This window comes from Humulus lupulus, chromosome 6 (assembly GCF_963169125.1).
Source record: "Humulus lupulus chromosome 6, drHumLupu1.1, whole genome shotgun sequence".
NCBI lineage: Eukaryota > Viridiplantae > Streptophyta > Magnoliopsida > Rosales > Cannabaceae > Humulus > Humulus lupulus.
The window spans coordinates 133,561,096-133,574,635 of NC_084798.1; the positions used below are offsets into that span (position 1 = coordinate 133,561,096).

The window sequence follows — 13,540 nt, forward strand, 5'->3', positions numbered from 1 at the left end:
GACGATGGCCAGGAACGATGAAGGTCAGAAACGGCGAAAGCCGAAAATGGCGAAGGCCGGGAACGGCGAAGGCCGGGGATGACAAATGCCAAGATCAACATTAAGCATATTGAATGCAGGCTGCTAGGGCGAGAGCCTCTAAGGGTGCTGTGCTCACGTGCTCGGTGAAGATCGTTAACCCCGTGCCTTGTAAAGCATCCGGGTCGGCATAGGTCATTATGTGAATAGTCTGATATCAATTTAAGGTTGTGTATTTATTTGATTAAACTGTCTTATGCTATGTATGGAGTTTTATTGCTGGGCCTTGGTCACGGGTGCTCTATGGTGTAGGTAAGGGAAAAGGAAAGGCCGACCAAACATGAGTCGGAGAGCGTGGAGTGGCGTGTACATGTTCGGTCTACCTGGACGCCACGATCAGGGTTGTTTGAGGGACATATTATAAACACTTAACTTTGTTGCCTAGGTCGACTATAAAGTAACTTTTGAATTATAAATATATTTTGAAACAGTGTTTTGGGTTTCCAGTGTATCACTTTAACAACTATAATGGACGTCCAACCCTTGTACACTTAATTTTCACCAAATGAGTATTTATTCTGATTTAATCACACTTTTCAATTTAAAACCTCAATTAGCAAGCAAATGAAACATTTTAAAAATCCACATGGTAACGACTCTAAGGTAGTAGGGCGTTACATCAACCCAAACTCCTCACTAAAAATAAAAGAACAATGGATCAAAATAAATGGGACATCTTTGAGTATAAAACACTTAGAAGCTCCATCGTTAGAGAGCTTTATGTAATCAATTTTAACCAAAGCCAAATGGTGGTATCTGGTGACTATGCTTAATCTGATTCTATGGTCATCAAGCTCATGCATCATAAAAATAATTAAAGTGAGCGTAGGTCAATTCTTAACCAGAACCACTGTAAGTCCTTTCTTCATTTATTATACTTTCTAGCATTAATTTCAAATCAAATACTTGAGTCCACTCTCACATGATTATTCTTTAGATGTCGGGGAAAAGTCGAGTCAACAGATATATATCTAGCTCATGTAAACTTGGCCACCAAGTATTAATTCATCCTAAAAATGATAATAAATTTAATAAATATTTTTTTAACGATAAGAAAAGTAGATAATTTATGCTTTTATATATTAATATAAGTGTTATTGTGTTAATTTTGAATTATATAAGGATATAAAAACATTGTAAAGATAAAAAAAGTTCTAAAATAATTACTTATTGGTCGGTCGGGTCAAGTTGGGGAATTTGGAATCGTTATCCAACTTGTGTATAACTTCAATAGTCGGGTTGGAAATACACATATGGTTATATTTGTTTACCCAAAAATGGCTCTTGATGACGTGGCAAGAATTTATTACACGTGGTTGGCACGTGGCAACGTTGAAGTGAAGGGATGTTGTTCGCATATCGACCAAGTGTTTTTTGCCTCATCCAGTCTCGTGATTAGATGCGACCAATCAAGTCGCATGCTTCGGTTTATTTCCTTTAAAGATATGTAATCTTGTAATAACTATATTTATTATATTTTCTCTTTATTGCCTTGATACGCTGATATTAAGGATAATTAAGGCCCATTGGCCCATGTAACCCCCTTGAGCCTATAAATATACAGGAGAGGGCTCAAGGAAGGAACTTTGGACTTTTGAACCTTGAACCTGAATACTCATAGAAAGAACATAGTGTGATTATCCATTGAAAAGTTGTAATTCTCCTAAGGCTGGTGAAACTCAAGAACCCTAGTTCTTTGATCACGACATTAGGATTCAACATCAATAAGAACACTACGTGGACGTAGGTTATTACCACACAATTGGGGCCGAACCACTATAAATCATTTGTGTCACCTTTTTCCCATTTGATTTCATTCTTATTTTCCTTTTGGTTTCTTTGTCGCTATTTTGACTCCATGTCGTTGGCCAAATCGAGAGTCAACATTGTGGTGCTTTCATTGAGAGCTTAGTTAAGAAACTTGAAGAAAATCAAATGGCAAAGACATCCAAGAAAGCTGGACAGGTTGTCGGCGCTACGTCGTCTCAATCTCCTCCTCCAAATGTGGCTGAAAATCAACCATACTTTCATTTTGAACAGGAGGAAATGGATTATGAGACGCTTAGGGCAACACTAGGTGTGTTGCAGGATGAGTTGGCCAGTCTGAGGGCCAATCAGGAAAATACGGCAGAGACCTTAGCGCTGCAGCAAAGGGAGATTGAGCGTCAACGCCAGGAGCTAAATGAGCGGCAGACAGAAATGGACCGTCGGCATAGAGATGCCACGACTGCTCTTGAAGCAGCCATTCATTTCACCAGGGGGCATGCTGCGCCGGCCTCTCAACCGGATCAGCCACCAAGGGCATCACCACAACGGGCCCCAAATCCAAGTCCTCCGATCCAGCCAACAAGCCCACAAAGGTCGGAGCAACCACCTGTTTCTCAAGATGATGTCCCAATTCGGGATCCTGAGCAACAGCCACCTTCTCAGGCTGGTCACAGCAATCCCCAGCGACAGAGGCAGAATAGGGCCGGGCAGCCGCCCCGTAGCCCTAGATGCCCAGGGGATGATGAGAAGAATCCACTGAGCAGGGGGCAATGTCCTTCTGCCAACAGAAGGCATAACGAGTCAGGATCTATGGTTAGGGGCTCCCCACGGCATAATAATGCATAAGGACCCACCAGCCAGCGCAGGCCTCCCGCTGATGCTCGGGAATGCCAGCCAGAGGAGGAAATAGCATGACCAGCCGGTCGCGCCAAAGTCGGCCGCAATTTAGAGACGACCATGACTACAATGAGGTCGATTCCGGCAGGGGGAATGCTGGTCGAAGGCATGAAGAAAGAGGTGGTGACAGGAACCCCCCACCAAGAGACAATAGGCCTGTAAGCCATAACACTGGCGGGCAACCCAGACATCATAACATCTTTGATCAGCTAGGAGTTAGCGAGCAAAGGCACATGGATGATGACTTGAGAGACGTACTCAACGACAGGCGCGATAGGCACGATGAGTACGCTCCTCCAGCACCAGTCGCCCCAGCAATCCTAGACATGGTTGAGGCTCAAATTGATGCTCTGAATCAGGCAGTACATCAGCTGGTCGGGAGCCGGACATCCCACATAGAGTACGACTGGAGGAGAGGCACTCCGTTTGTGCAGAGGATTGCTGTGGAAGAAACCCCCAGCAAGTTCAAAATGCCAGTACTGCAGAACTTTGATGGGTACGGGGACCCAGTATCTCTTGTCAACAAATTTGAGATACAAATGTAAATTCAGAAGGTGTCAGACGATGCTCACTGCAGGATCTTCCCTGCCACAACTATCTGACACCGCTCAGGAGTGGTTCTTTAAATTCCCTCCTGCTAGTATATTATCCTGAGAAATTTTCGTGAAGGAATTTTATGGACAATTCCATACGGGTCATGTACACCCCACTGAGGCAAACCAGCTGGTCGAGATACGCCAAAAGGAGGGAGAGCCCTTAAAGGAGTATGTCCAGCGCTTTATGCGAGCAGCGGCTGAAGCCAAATCAGTGGGCGACGAGGGAAAGATGATGGCCCTAACTACTGGGGTTAGACGCCACTCCCCCCTCTGGAGTAGCTTGAGAAAGAATGGAGTAAGAAGTACCCAGGAAAACCTGGATCAAGCTGATCGATACATCAAGCTCGAAGATGCGATTGCCAACGAAGGGAAGTCACCCACGAAAGATAAGGGACCGAAGGAAGATCCCGCCAAGGCCGCCAACTAGTCGGATAAACCCAATGGAAACAGTAAAGGCAACGGGAACAAAAATAGAAGAAATGGTGGAAAAAGGGCGGGCAATGAGCCGTCAACATCTAAAAATAAATGCCCAAAAGGCAATAGATACAAGCCAAGATTCACCAACTATACGACCCTTGTCAAAAGTAGAGCAGAGGTCTATTAAGCGACCATCTCTAATGTCCCTTATAAGCGACCAACGCCTATAAGGAAGGATATCTCCAAGAGAGATACGACAAAATTCTGTCGTTTTCACAACGACTACGAACATGACACCAATGAGTGTAAACAGTTGAAGGACGAGATCGAGTTCCTGGTCAGGTAGGGACACCTAAGGAGATAGGTACGAGCCACAGGAGGTTTTCAGCAAGAGGCTCCAGGTGGCAACGAGCAGGCGCCTGCACGCCAACACTCGCCACCTTTACAGCCAGCTCTTGTGGCAGGAACATTACTCACCATCTGGAATTATCAAGAGCTGCATGGAATTATCAAGAGCTTTTCTTCATTTGCTCACCCGCAAGCAAACACACAAGTCGAGGCAGTCAATAAAACGCTAAAAGATCATTTGAAGAAAAGACTTGAAGAATCAAAAGGAGCATGGCTAGAGAAGTTGCCTGAAGTCCTTTGGTTGTACAGGACGTCCTATCGCACAGCAACAGGCCCTACTCCATTCTCCCTAGCCTATGGATATGAGGCTATGTTGCCTGTCGAGTTAGATCTTCCGTCACACCGGAGAATGACGTACGATCAAGGCTCTAATAGCTAGTTATTGATGGAATCTCTAGATTTGGTCGACGAAAAGCGTGAGCAAGCCTAACTCCGAGTAGCAGCCTACCAGCAAAAGGTCGCCCGTTATTTCAATTCTAATGTACGTGAGAGGAATTCAATGTAGGAGATCTAGTACTTAGAAGGGTTTTCCTCAACACCTGCGACCAGGCCGCTGGTGTAACGCCCTGGATAGCCAAGACCGTTACACTGTGTGCTTATAAAGGTGCAAGGCTTGTTAATCAAGTCATTTAATTCAAAACGTGTTACTGAAACTATGGTTGAACTAGGGTTAAAAGATTTTGGCCTAAAGAGCTACTTCTCTTATAAATAAACATTTTCTTTTTACATGGGATCCCATAAGTAACAAGTTAAAGACTGTTTACAAAAGATTTAAGATTTAAATACAGTTGCTAGCCACTCTAAGATCTCGTCCTATTCCACTCCTCGGCCGTGGCGACTGAGCAACTGACCATGTACATTCAGCCCCGTAGCTCTCCACCTCAAGGACTGTCCAACTTGCCTTTGCCTTTACTTGCACCACGTAGCACCCGTGAGCCAAGGTCCAGAAAGAAAACACAATAACAGAGCACAATCACTCAACAGACAATCAAATAACTCATACTGCATAAGCATGTACTCAACAGTCTAAGCATTCATGTTAATCAAGTATTCAACATACCAATTACAACATTTCATGTCAATAATCAATCCAACTATGATAACTAGGGTTAACGCCCTTAGGCTGCACCCTCTATTTATCCAACTGACTCCGGCCAGCTTAAACCGAGCTCAGTGAATATTAAGTTGTCCCCGGATACCAGTGGCCGAGCCGCGCCCTGTACACAAGTATTATTTACGGCACCCTTAGGCCCCCATGGCATAATACCACCTATCACATCATACATATATAGGGAGCTCTTAGTCCCTGTAGAGTCCAAGAACTTTACTTAGCTAATTTAGATAGTAGTATAATAGTAATAATAGTATTATCTTTATGACTGTGGATTTTTGGTTCAGACCGGGATTTATTTGGACACTCGTAGTAGTACTTGTAGATTTTCTAAGTTTAACCTATAGTTTAAGAATATTAATTTTAACCTAAGGTTTGATTAATATGACTGATATTGAGGGTAATATTTATTATATTATAAGGTTTAGATAAGAACCAATTAGATAATAGCACATGTTATGTATGGGTTATTAATGAGTAAGTATTTTGAGGATTAAATTTATTAAGGGTAAAATTTGAATGCTCTAAGGTCAGTCAGCAGCTTTGAAAATGTTAGAGGGCTTAGTCAAGGCTGTTTACTCAATTTAAATTAAGCTAAAAATGTGTAATTTCGTGTTTAAATAATCAGCGTATGCCGATATATCGCAGCTATAGGGGCGATATATCGCAGCACGAACATACGAAAAACCCGAAACGATGCACGATTGCCTCGGGCTACTGGCCCAGGCGATATATCGCCTACAGGAGGCGATATATCGCCCCTCTCATCACATTTTGAAAGTTTTCAAAATCGTTTCCCATTCAAACCTTCAACCTCTTGATAAGTCCAGCACCTTTCTGAACGAGTCTTCAGCCTCTGCTGAACGATAATTCAAATTATTTTCACTTAAAAATCCATTATTTTTATTCAAGTTAAATGGGATCTTTTCATTCCTAAACTCTATAAATAGGACCTAGTACCCAGCCATTTATTCATCTATTGCTCTAAGTTCAGAGGCTGAAAGTTGCTAGGTGAGTGTGAGAGTGTGAACACTTGGGTTGGGAATCATAAGCTTGATCATCATAAGCTTATCAAACACTTGGGAAGTAAGGTTTTATAGCATTTCGGTTCAAGGTTTAGATTGGTCTTACAAGTCTTCAAGGTATTTCCACACTCTAGTTCATTGGTATTATTTTATTTAAGTTCTCATAGTCTTCTACTCAGCCTTCTAACCTTATTCTTTATTTTGGTTAGGAAATCTAAGAACTTGCACATAAGTTTTTGGTAAGTAGATTCTCAATGGTATAGTCCTCCCATTCCTTTCATTTCTTTTCTTCTAAGTACTCACTCTGTTACAAATGGTTTTTAGGAGTGTTCCAAAGTCCCAACTCTGTCCTCATATCCCGGTAATTTTGGTAAGGAAAATAGGATAGAATTTATATGTTATATGCTTTTTATATGTTATCTTATGGTCTTTATGTTATGAAATATGTTATGTTAAATATGTTTGTAGGCTTGGGCATATGACCTATATGACTAACAGGCCCCAAATAGATTATGGGCATATGACTTGCTTAGCTAGCAAGACCCCACTAATCTAATGGGCATATGACTTGTTTAGTCTATGGGACCCCAAGTAATAATGGCCATTATAGTATGTATGTGATATAAGTGTTATGTTATGTTATGTTTTTATGTTTTTATGAAATTTATGTATATGGACTATGTGTTAGATTTTCCTTGCTGGGCATTAGGCTCACTCCTTTTTGTTTATATGTGCAGGAAAATAGTCTTAGTGGCGGGAAAGGTTCTTGGAAGCTTGGAGAATGTGTATTGAGGCGGAATGGATTCAAGAGCCGAGCGTTTCGATTCGAGGATGTAGTTTGTTTCTTATGGTTTTTACATGTATTTTTCCGCATTTTATTATGTAAATCTCTTTTTAATTATGTCATGTTTTGATTTTAAAACAATGGGATCCCATATCCTACTTGATATTTTATGTAAGTTTAACTTTTATTTTACAAGTTTCTTAATAAAGTTATGGTCTTTTCATTTGTAAAGTTTTATTAAGGATTAGTGTTTATGTATAGATTTCGTTAATGGTCCAAAAGTCTAGAGTAGTTGGGTCATTACAGTCCCATCACAAACACATAACCGAGTGCAGTTTTCTTACCTTTAGTTTTGTTAGCTTTGTTCAATATGATCCTCAAGCACAATCTCTTCTGAGCCCTAGCGTACACCTAGTCACAGCCATAGATTAGAATCATCACCAAACCTCAAGTCCAAAACCTAGCCTCGGGACCAATCCTGAGCCCTCGGGAAGCCCTAATTCCACCAAACAGGGTGGTGGAACCAAGCCCCGAACCCCCGGGCAAAAACCCTTGAAAATAACCCAAAAACCCCTTTATGGAAACAGGGTAGCACTACAGCGCTACAAACAGAGCCTAAAATGCCTCAGAACACATAGCCTAGCACCATACCGCCCAGTGACTAGCGTTGTAGCGCTAGTCACAGCACAACAAACCCTGCATTTTCCTCCTTCAATTTTCCCCTAGCCAAACCTTACCAAAACTCTTCCAAACTTTAACCAAACATAAAAACAAGCCTACCATCATCCTCTACTCATCCCAAACATCGCAACCACACATAACTCAATCACATGCACCCCAAATCAAGGAAATCACCATGGTTGAACCTAAAGCTCAAAAACTCATTAAGAACAACAGCTAAAACCACATAACTTGAACTAGAATTCCTTACCTTTGATGGATGAGCTCAACTTAGGTTATCCTCCTCACTATCTTGGCCTTCTCCTCCTCAAAGCTTTAGCCTCAACTCCCTAAAATTCCCCACCAAAACTCAGCTCAAAATCCACAACAATACAAATAACTAGAAACTGAAAACTACCTTGAACCTTACCTCAAAAGATGAGTATCCCCTATCAATTCCTCAAGCCAATCTAGGGACCCTAGCCTCAAGCTCCTGCCTAGACTCTTCCTGAGTTTTAGCTCCAAGAAACCCCGAGAAATGGAGAACAGACCTCCAACCGAATGAGAGAGAGATGGACTCCTAATTTCCTTTTTTTCCTTTTCTTTTCTTTCTTTTCTTTCCTTCAGACTTCCAGCTCTTTCTACACAATAAACTAAGGTATAAAACTTAATATTACTTATCCCTTATAAGAAAAATGACCAATTTACCCTCCCTTTATTCCTAAGCCTTTAATCAACCTATGGGCATTTTAGTCATTACACCCAATTCCCGCTAATCGAGTGTCTCTAATATTTACTGCTTACTTCCCGACACCTAAATAATCACCAATTATATTCCTCATTATCAAAATAGACTCCAATATATTCTCTAAATTCCCAGAAATACCCCCAAGCTCGCCCCGAGATGGGTATAAATCCCCGCCGTGACTTTTTCGCTGAACCGCTCACTAGGATCGCCTCGAATCACAGTTTACATATATATCCACATAATAATGTGGTCTCATCAATTTATCACATATATATACAGTTAGCCCTCAACGGGCCAAAATTATGATTATGCCCTTCTAACCTAATCAGGGCCTACATGCATACTAATACACATAGTCATGCATCACAGTTATTCAAATAATCATATAACATGCGTTTAATCATTAAATCACATATAATTCAGTTATGCCCTCCCGACACACTAATCAAGGCCCTTAAGCCTTATTAGTAAATTCGAGTCGTTACAGATGGAGTACTCGGACCTAACTGGGAAGGACCGTACCAAATTGAAGAAGTCCTACATCTAGGCACTTACAAACTTGCTCGCTTAAATGGAGATCAAATTCCTCGCTATTGCAATGGAGAACACCTACGCAAGTACTATCAATAAACAATTCTTCTTAAAGAATTGGCTTGTATTAATTTTCTTTTTACAAGTTATGAAAATGGGTTGGTCATTTTATGTGATTGATCGCTTATAAGTTTAAGATCATGTTTTTGATCACTTGTACAGACACGATTTTTCATCGCTATAATTATTGGTCACTACATTATATATTGTACTAGTGTTACACTCACTCTCTGGCATGAAGAAGTCTGAATCTAAAGTGGGAGTGTATTTAAAGTTGTCGTCCCCGTCAAATAAGTGACAGGGAATAAGCAAACTTTCTAAAAGCGAGAGATCAGTACCATTATCGTCCGAGGATTCAGAGATAGGCTCGGAGACCTTCTTCTTGCCCTTCCCTAAAGGGGCCCGAGGAGCATCTGCTCGCGGGGTGTTGGAGGGTTCCCTGATTGTCACTCCAGTTGTCCTCCTCCTTGGGGGTTGTGACACATCTGGGTGTTGCTCGGGAACTCCTTCATTAGTGGCACTCCCCGCAGTGGTTTCCCTCACATCCTGGTGAGGTACAAGAAGGCCGACCAGCCTTAGATTGGCATATCTGACCAGCTCTTTGACACATTTTTCCACATCGGTCATGATGGCCAAAAGAGCCACTCGTAACTCCATCTCTGGAGTAGGGGCTGGTCGTAGCCATGGAATTGAATGACATAAAAGTTCTAGTAAATTCATGGGAAAAGTTAAAAGAAATTAAAGCGGCAAGAGAATGAAGAATTTACCCCCCTTAGTGAAGGCCAGATTGTTAGCGACCAGGTCTGGGGTTAAGAAGTACTCCTCGAAATACTTTCCTACATTGGACTTGTTGGAGGTTTCACTCAGGAAAACATGAGACGATTCCTGGTGGAAGAAATAGAAAAACCCCGTGTTGTTCTGATTGGGGTTAGACATGAGATCGAACAAGTAGTTGATCTCATGAGGTGTGGGGACAGGCCACTTTTTATGGCTGTAGAGGATATAAAGGGCAGAAAGTATCCTATACCCATTTGGTGTTATTTGGAAAGGAGAGACCCTAAAATAATTGGCCACTCCTTAGAAGAATGAATGAAGAGGCAAGGTTGCACCTGCCTTGATGTGATACCTTGACCAGGCGCTGAAGGCGCCACCAGGCAAGTTTGCCCACTGGTCGTTGGTGGGTCGGACTAAGGTCACCCCAGGAAATCCGTACTTCCTGATATAATTGGCTATCATCCTAAACGTGATTTGGCTAGGAGGAGCAATGTACCATTCGACGTTTGGTCGAAGGACATTTCGGAGTTGGGCTTGATTTTGGATTTCTAGATCAGGGGTATTTTCATCTCGACCATTGGTCGAAGGAATTTTAGCCCGAGGAGTAGGCTAATTTGAAGGAGGGTTGGATGATTTCTTTTTCTGGGCTATAGACTTTACTCGACCCATTTTTTGAGGTGAGGTCGAAGGATTATTTGGGGTGTTTTGAGAAAAAGGGATCTCCGTGATTAGCAGCGACGGTTATTTTTCGTACTCGAGTAGTTGGGCCAGCAGATCGTCGTAAATTGGCCTCTCACCTCCCCACAGATCTTGCATGAAAATCTGCGAACAGAAAAGGGGAGATGAGAATCTAATGGCCAAAAGGATCAAGATGTTTAAAAGTTGGAATAATGTTGCTCATGTATAAAAGTTAAGCTTTTATACGACCAGCAGCATTCTGACAAAAAACACTACATTTCAAGCGAACAATTTGGAAAATGGATTAAACAGCAGAAGTGAAAAGCTTTTTAGGAAAACCTTTCGACTTTGAAAGGGCAGGACAAACCCAGTTTTTTTCTACAAGCTTAGAAATCAAATTTTTACTTCGATTTCACGCCCTAAAGTTATAATCCTAACTACCCAACTAACTCATCATCCCAGCAAAGTGTTATTTTCCTACCAAACTTAGCGCAAATCAATATACCCATTTACCCCGAAACCATTTTGCAAGAACTGACAGGGATATTCAAGAACTCAGAAATAAAAAATAAAGGGGGAAAATAGGCACAACACAGCATAACAAAAAAAAAATCGACTAGAAAGCTTACTTGGATGAAGGATTGGAGTGAAGATTTCAGAAGAATGGGCATGCGCACCTTGAATCAGCGAATTTTTCTGGGTTTGTTTTGCTTTCTTCTTCAGAGTTCTTGAAGACAAGAAGATTGGTAAAAAGTGAAAAGTGAAGAAAATGGGTTATTTGTATTGATCGTGGCACTGTAAAAGAGGTAATAATGGGAATTACTTTTTCAAGACATGGGGAAATGCAATAGCCGTCAGCCAACTTTTGGGAAACTGAAAAGACATGATTGGTTGCCTTTTTCGAGAAAGCATGGGTGACTCTGACATATTTGGTGGGGTATGCGAAGGGTCAGTCACTTAAGTTTACTTTATGCTGGTCGCAAGGAAAATAAACTTGGGGGGCAAATGTTTACCCAAAAATGGATCCTGATGACGTGGGAAGAATTTATTACACGTGGTTGGCACGTGGCAGCGTTGAAGTGAAGGGATGTTGTTCGCCTATCGACCAAGTGTTTTTTGCCTCATCAAATCTCATGATTAGATGCGACCAGTCTGGTCGCATGCTTCGGTATATTTCCTTTAAAGATATGTAATCTTGTAATAACTACATTTATTATATTTTCTCTTTATTGCCTTGATACAATGATATTAAGGATAATTAAGGTCCATTGGTCCATGTAACCCCCTTGAGCCTATAAATATACGGGAGAGGGCTCAAGGAAGGGACTTTGGACTTTTGAACCTTGAACCTGAATACTCATAGAAAGAACAAAGTGTGATTATCCACCGAAAAGTTTTAATTCTCCTAAGGCTGGTGAAACTCAAGACCATAGTTCTTTGATCACGACATTTGGATTTAACATCAATAAGAACACTAAGTGGACGTAGGTTATTACCACATAGTTGGGGCCGAACCACTATAAATCATTTGTGTCACCTTCTTCCCATTTGATTTCATTCTCAATTTCTTTTTTGTTTCTTTGTCGTTATTTTGACTCTGTGTCGTTGGCCAAATCGAGGGTCAACAATGTCTTTTAGGTTGTTATTTGAATGGGCTGGTGAGGTTGTGTAGGTTGGAAAAATGTTTGAAAACTAAAATTCTATTTTTTATGATTACCAATTGAATTTATCAAATAATTTAGTTAATGTAGAATAGTTATACAATTATTTGATCAGACATATATTCTGATGTATGATGACAGATTGCTGATGAATTAAAATAAACAACAAACAAACAAACAAAGAGATAGTTGGACAGAGACTACTCTTTAAATAAAAAATAACTCTTCAAAATAAGAAATGTTAGAATGGAGAAGAGTTGAGATTAGTTGTTGTTTAGGTCTGGTAATTATAGAGTTTAGGAAACTCTAAGCCAATCCAATCTCGTTCTTAATCTCAATCAGATCAAATCAAAGAGTTTCTAAAAATAACTCTCAATTACCTTTACTGTAGAGAAATTCAGATGTAACAGAAGATCATTATGTATCATCAAAAAATGGACGAACCTGGACTTAATTTCAAACCAAGTTCATTTCGAAATTGATCTTACTTGGGCACAAAGATATTTCGAGTTACTCAATTAAAATCAATAAATATATACAGTGATCAATTCCATATTAAACATACTTATTATAAACAAAATTACTATAAAAAATAGGGAAACTTGACTATAGATAATTCATTTAATATAGAATCCATACTTACCCAAAAGTGACAAAATCCACCAACTACCATATATAGAATTTCAAAATTGAAACATAATTGGAAAAATATATTCATTTAAAAAATTAGCCAATTTTTGGACTTTACAATCTCCTCATTTGACAACTTTTTATACAAAATATATTTTTAGCAATTTAGGCACAAATACCTGTAGCAAACAATTTGTAAGAAAAAATATTAAGTTCCTAAGAACTCCCCCTGCAAACAAGCACTAACAACTATAGCACAAATTGTCAACTTTTAGGAAAAAAGTTTAACAAGACACTACCACACAACTCCCCCTGAAAATAGGGTCCAGAGTTGTACAAAAAAAAAATATATATATATATATAAAAAATACCAACTACTCCCATTTGTGTCTATAAAGGTGCCAAAGTAACGAAAATAAAAAACAAAAGACACGAGAACTTGTTCTTTGGAATTTTTAAAAAAAATTGAAAATAAAGCAATATAACAACTAAACACCCTTGGATATTGCATATAGTTGATCAATAATTGCTTGTTGAATGGCCTCCCTTGTTCCAATGCAATTATTAACCATTTCAAGATCAGCTTTGACAAGGAGAATCTCTGATGTCTCAGGAATAACAACAGATAAAGTAGAGGAACTAGAAGCACCGGCAGAGGGTTGGGGAGAATTGACAGTCTTGGTTTGAGTCATTGATTCCTGCACACAAGGAAGCA

The 13,540-nt window shown here is 40.3% G+C and overlaps 1 protein-coding gene across 1 annotated transcript; it reads left to right on the top strand.

Annotated features, from left to right (window-relative positions):
- Positions 1–2,013: 2,013 nt before the first annotated feature.
- Positions 2,014–12,649, top strand: LOC133785471 (glutenin, low molecular weight subunit-like). Its single transcript, XM_062224700.1, has 2 exons — positions 2,014–2,508; positions 12,587–12,649. Exons 1-2 carry the CDS (start codon positions 2,014–2,016, stop codon positions 12,647–12,649), a joined length of 558 nt encoding a protein of 185 aa, XP_062080684.1.
- The last annotated feature ends 891 nt before the right edge of the window (positions 12,650–13,540 follow it).

Excerpts from the sequence above, each read along its gene's own strand:
- LOC133785471 (XM_062224700.1), top strand. The coding sequence starts at position 2,014 with ATGGCAAAGACATCCAAGAAAGCTGGACAGGTTGTCGGCGCTACGTCG. Across the intron at positions 2,509-12,586 it reads AGCAACAGCCACCTTCTCAG|AGAAATTCAGATGTAACAGA; the intron begins GCTGGTCACAGC and ends CCTTTACTGTAG.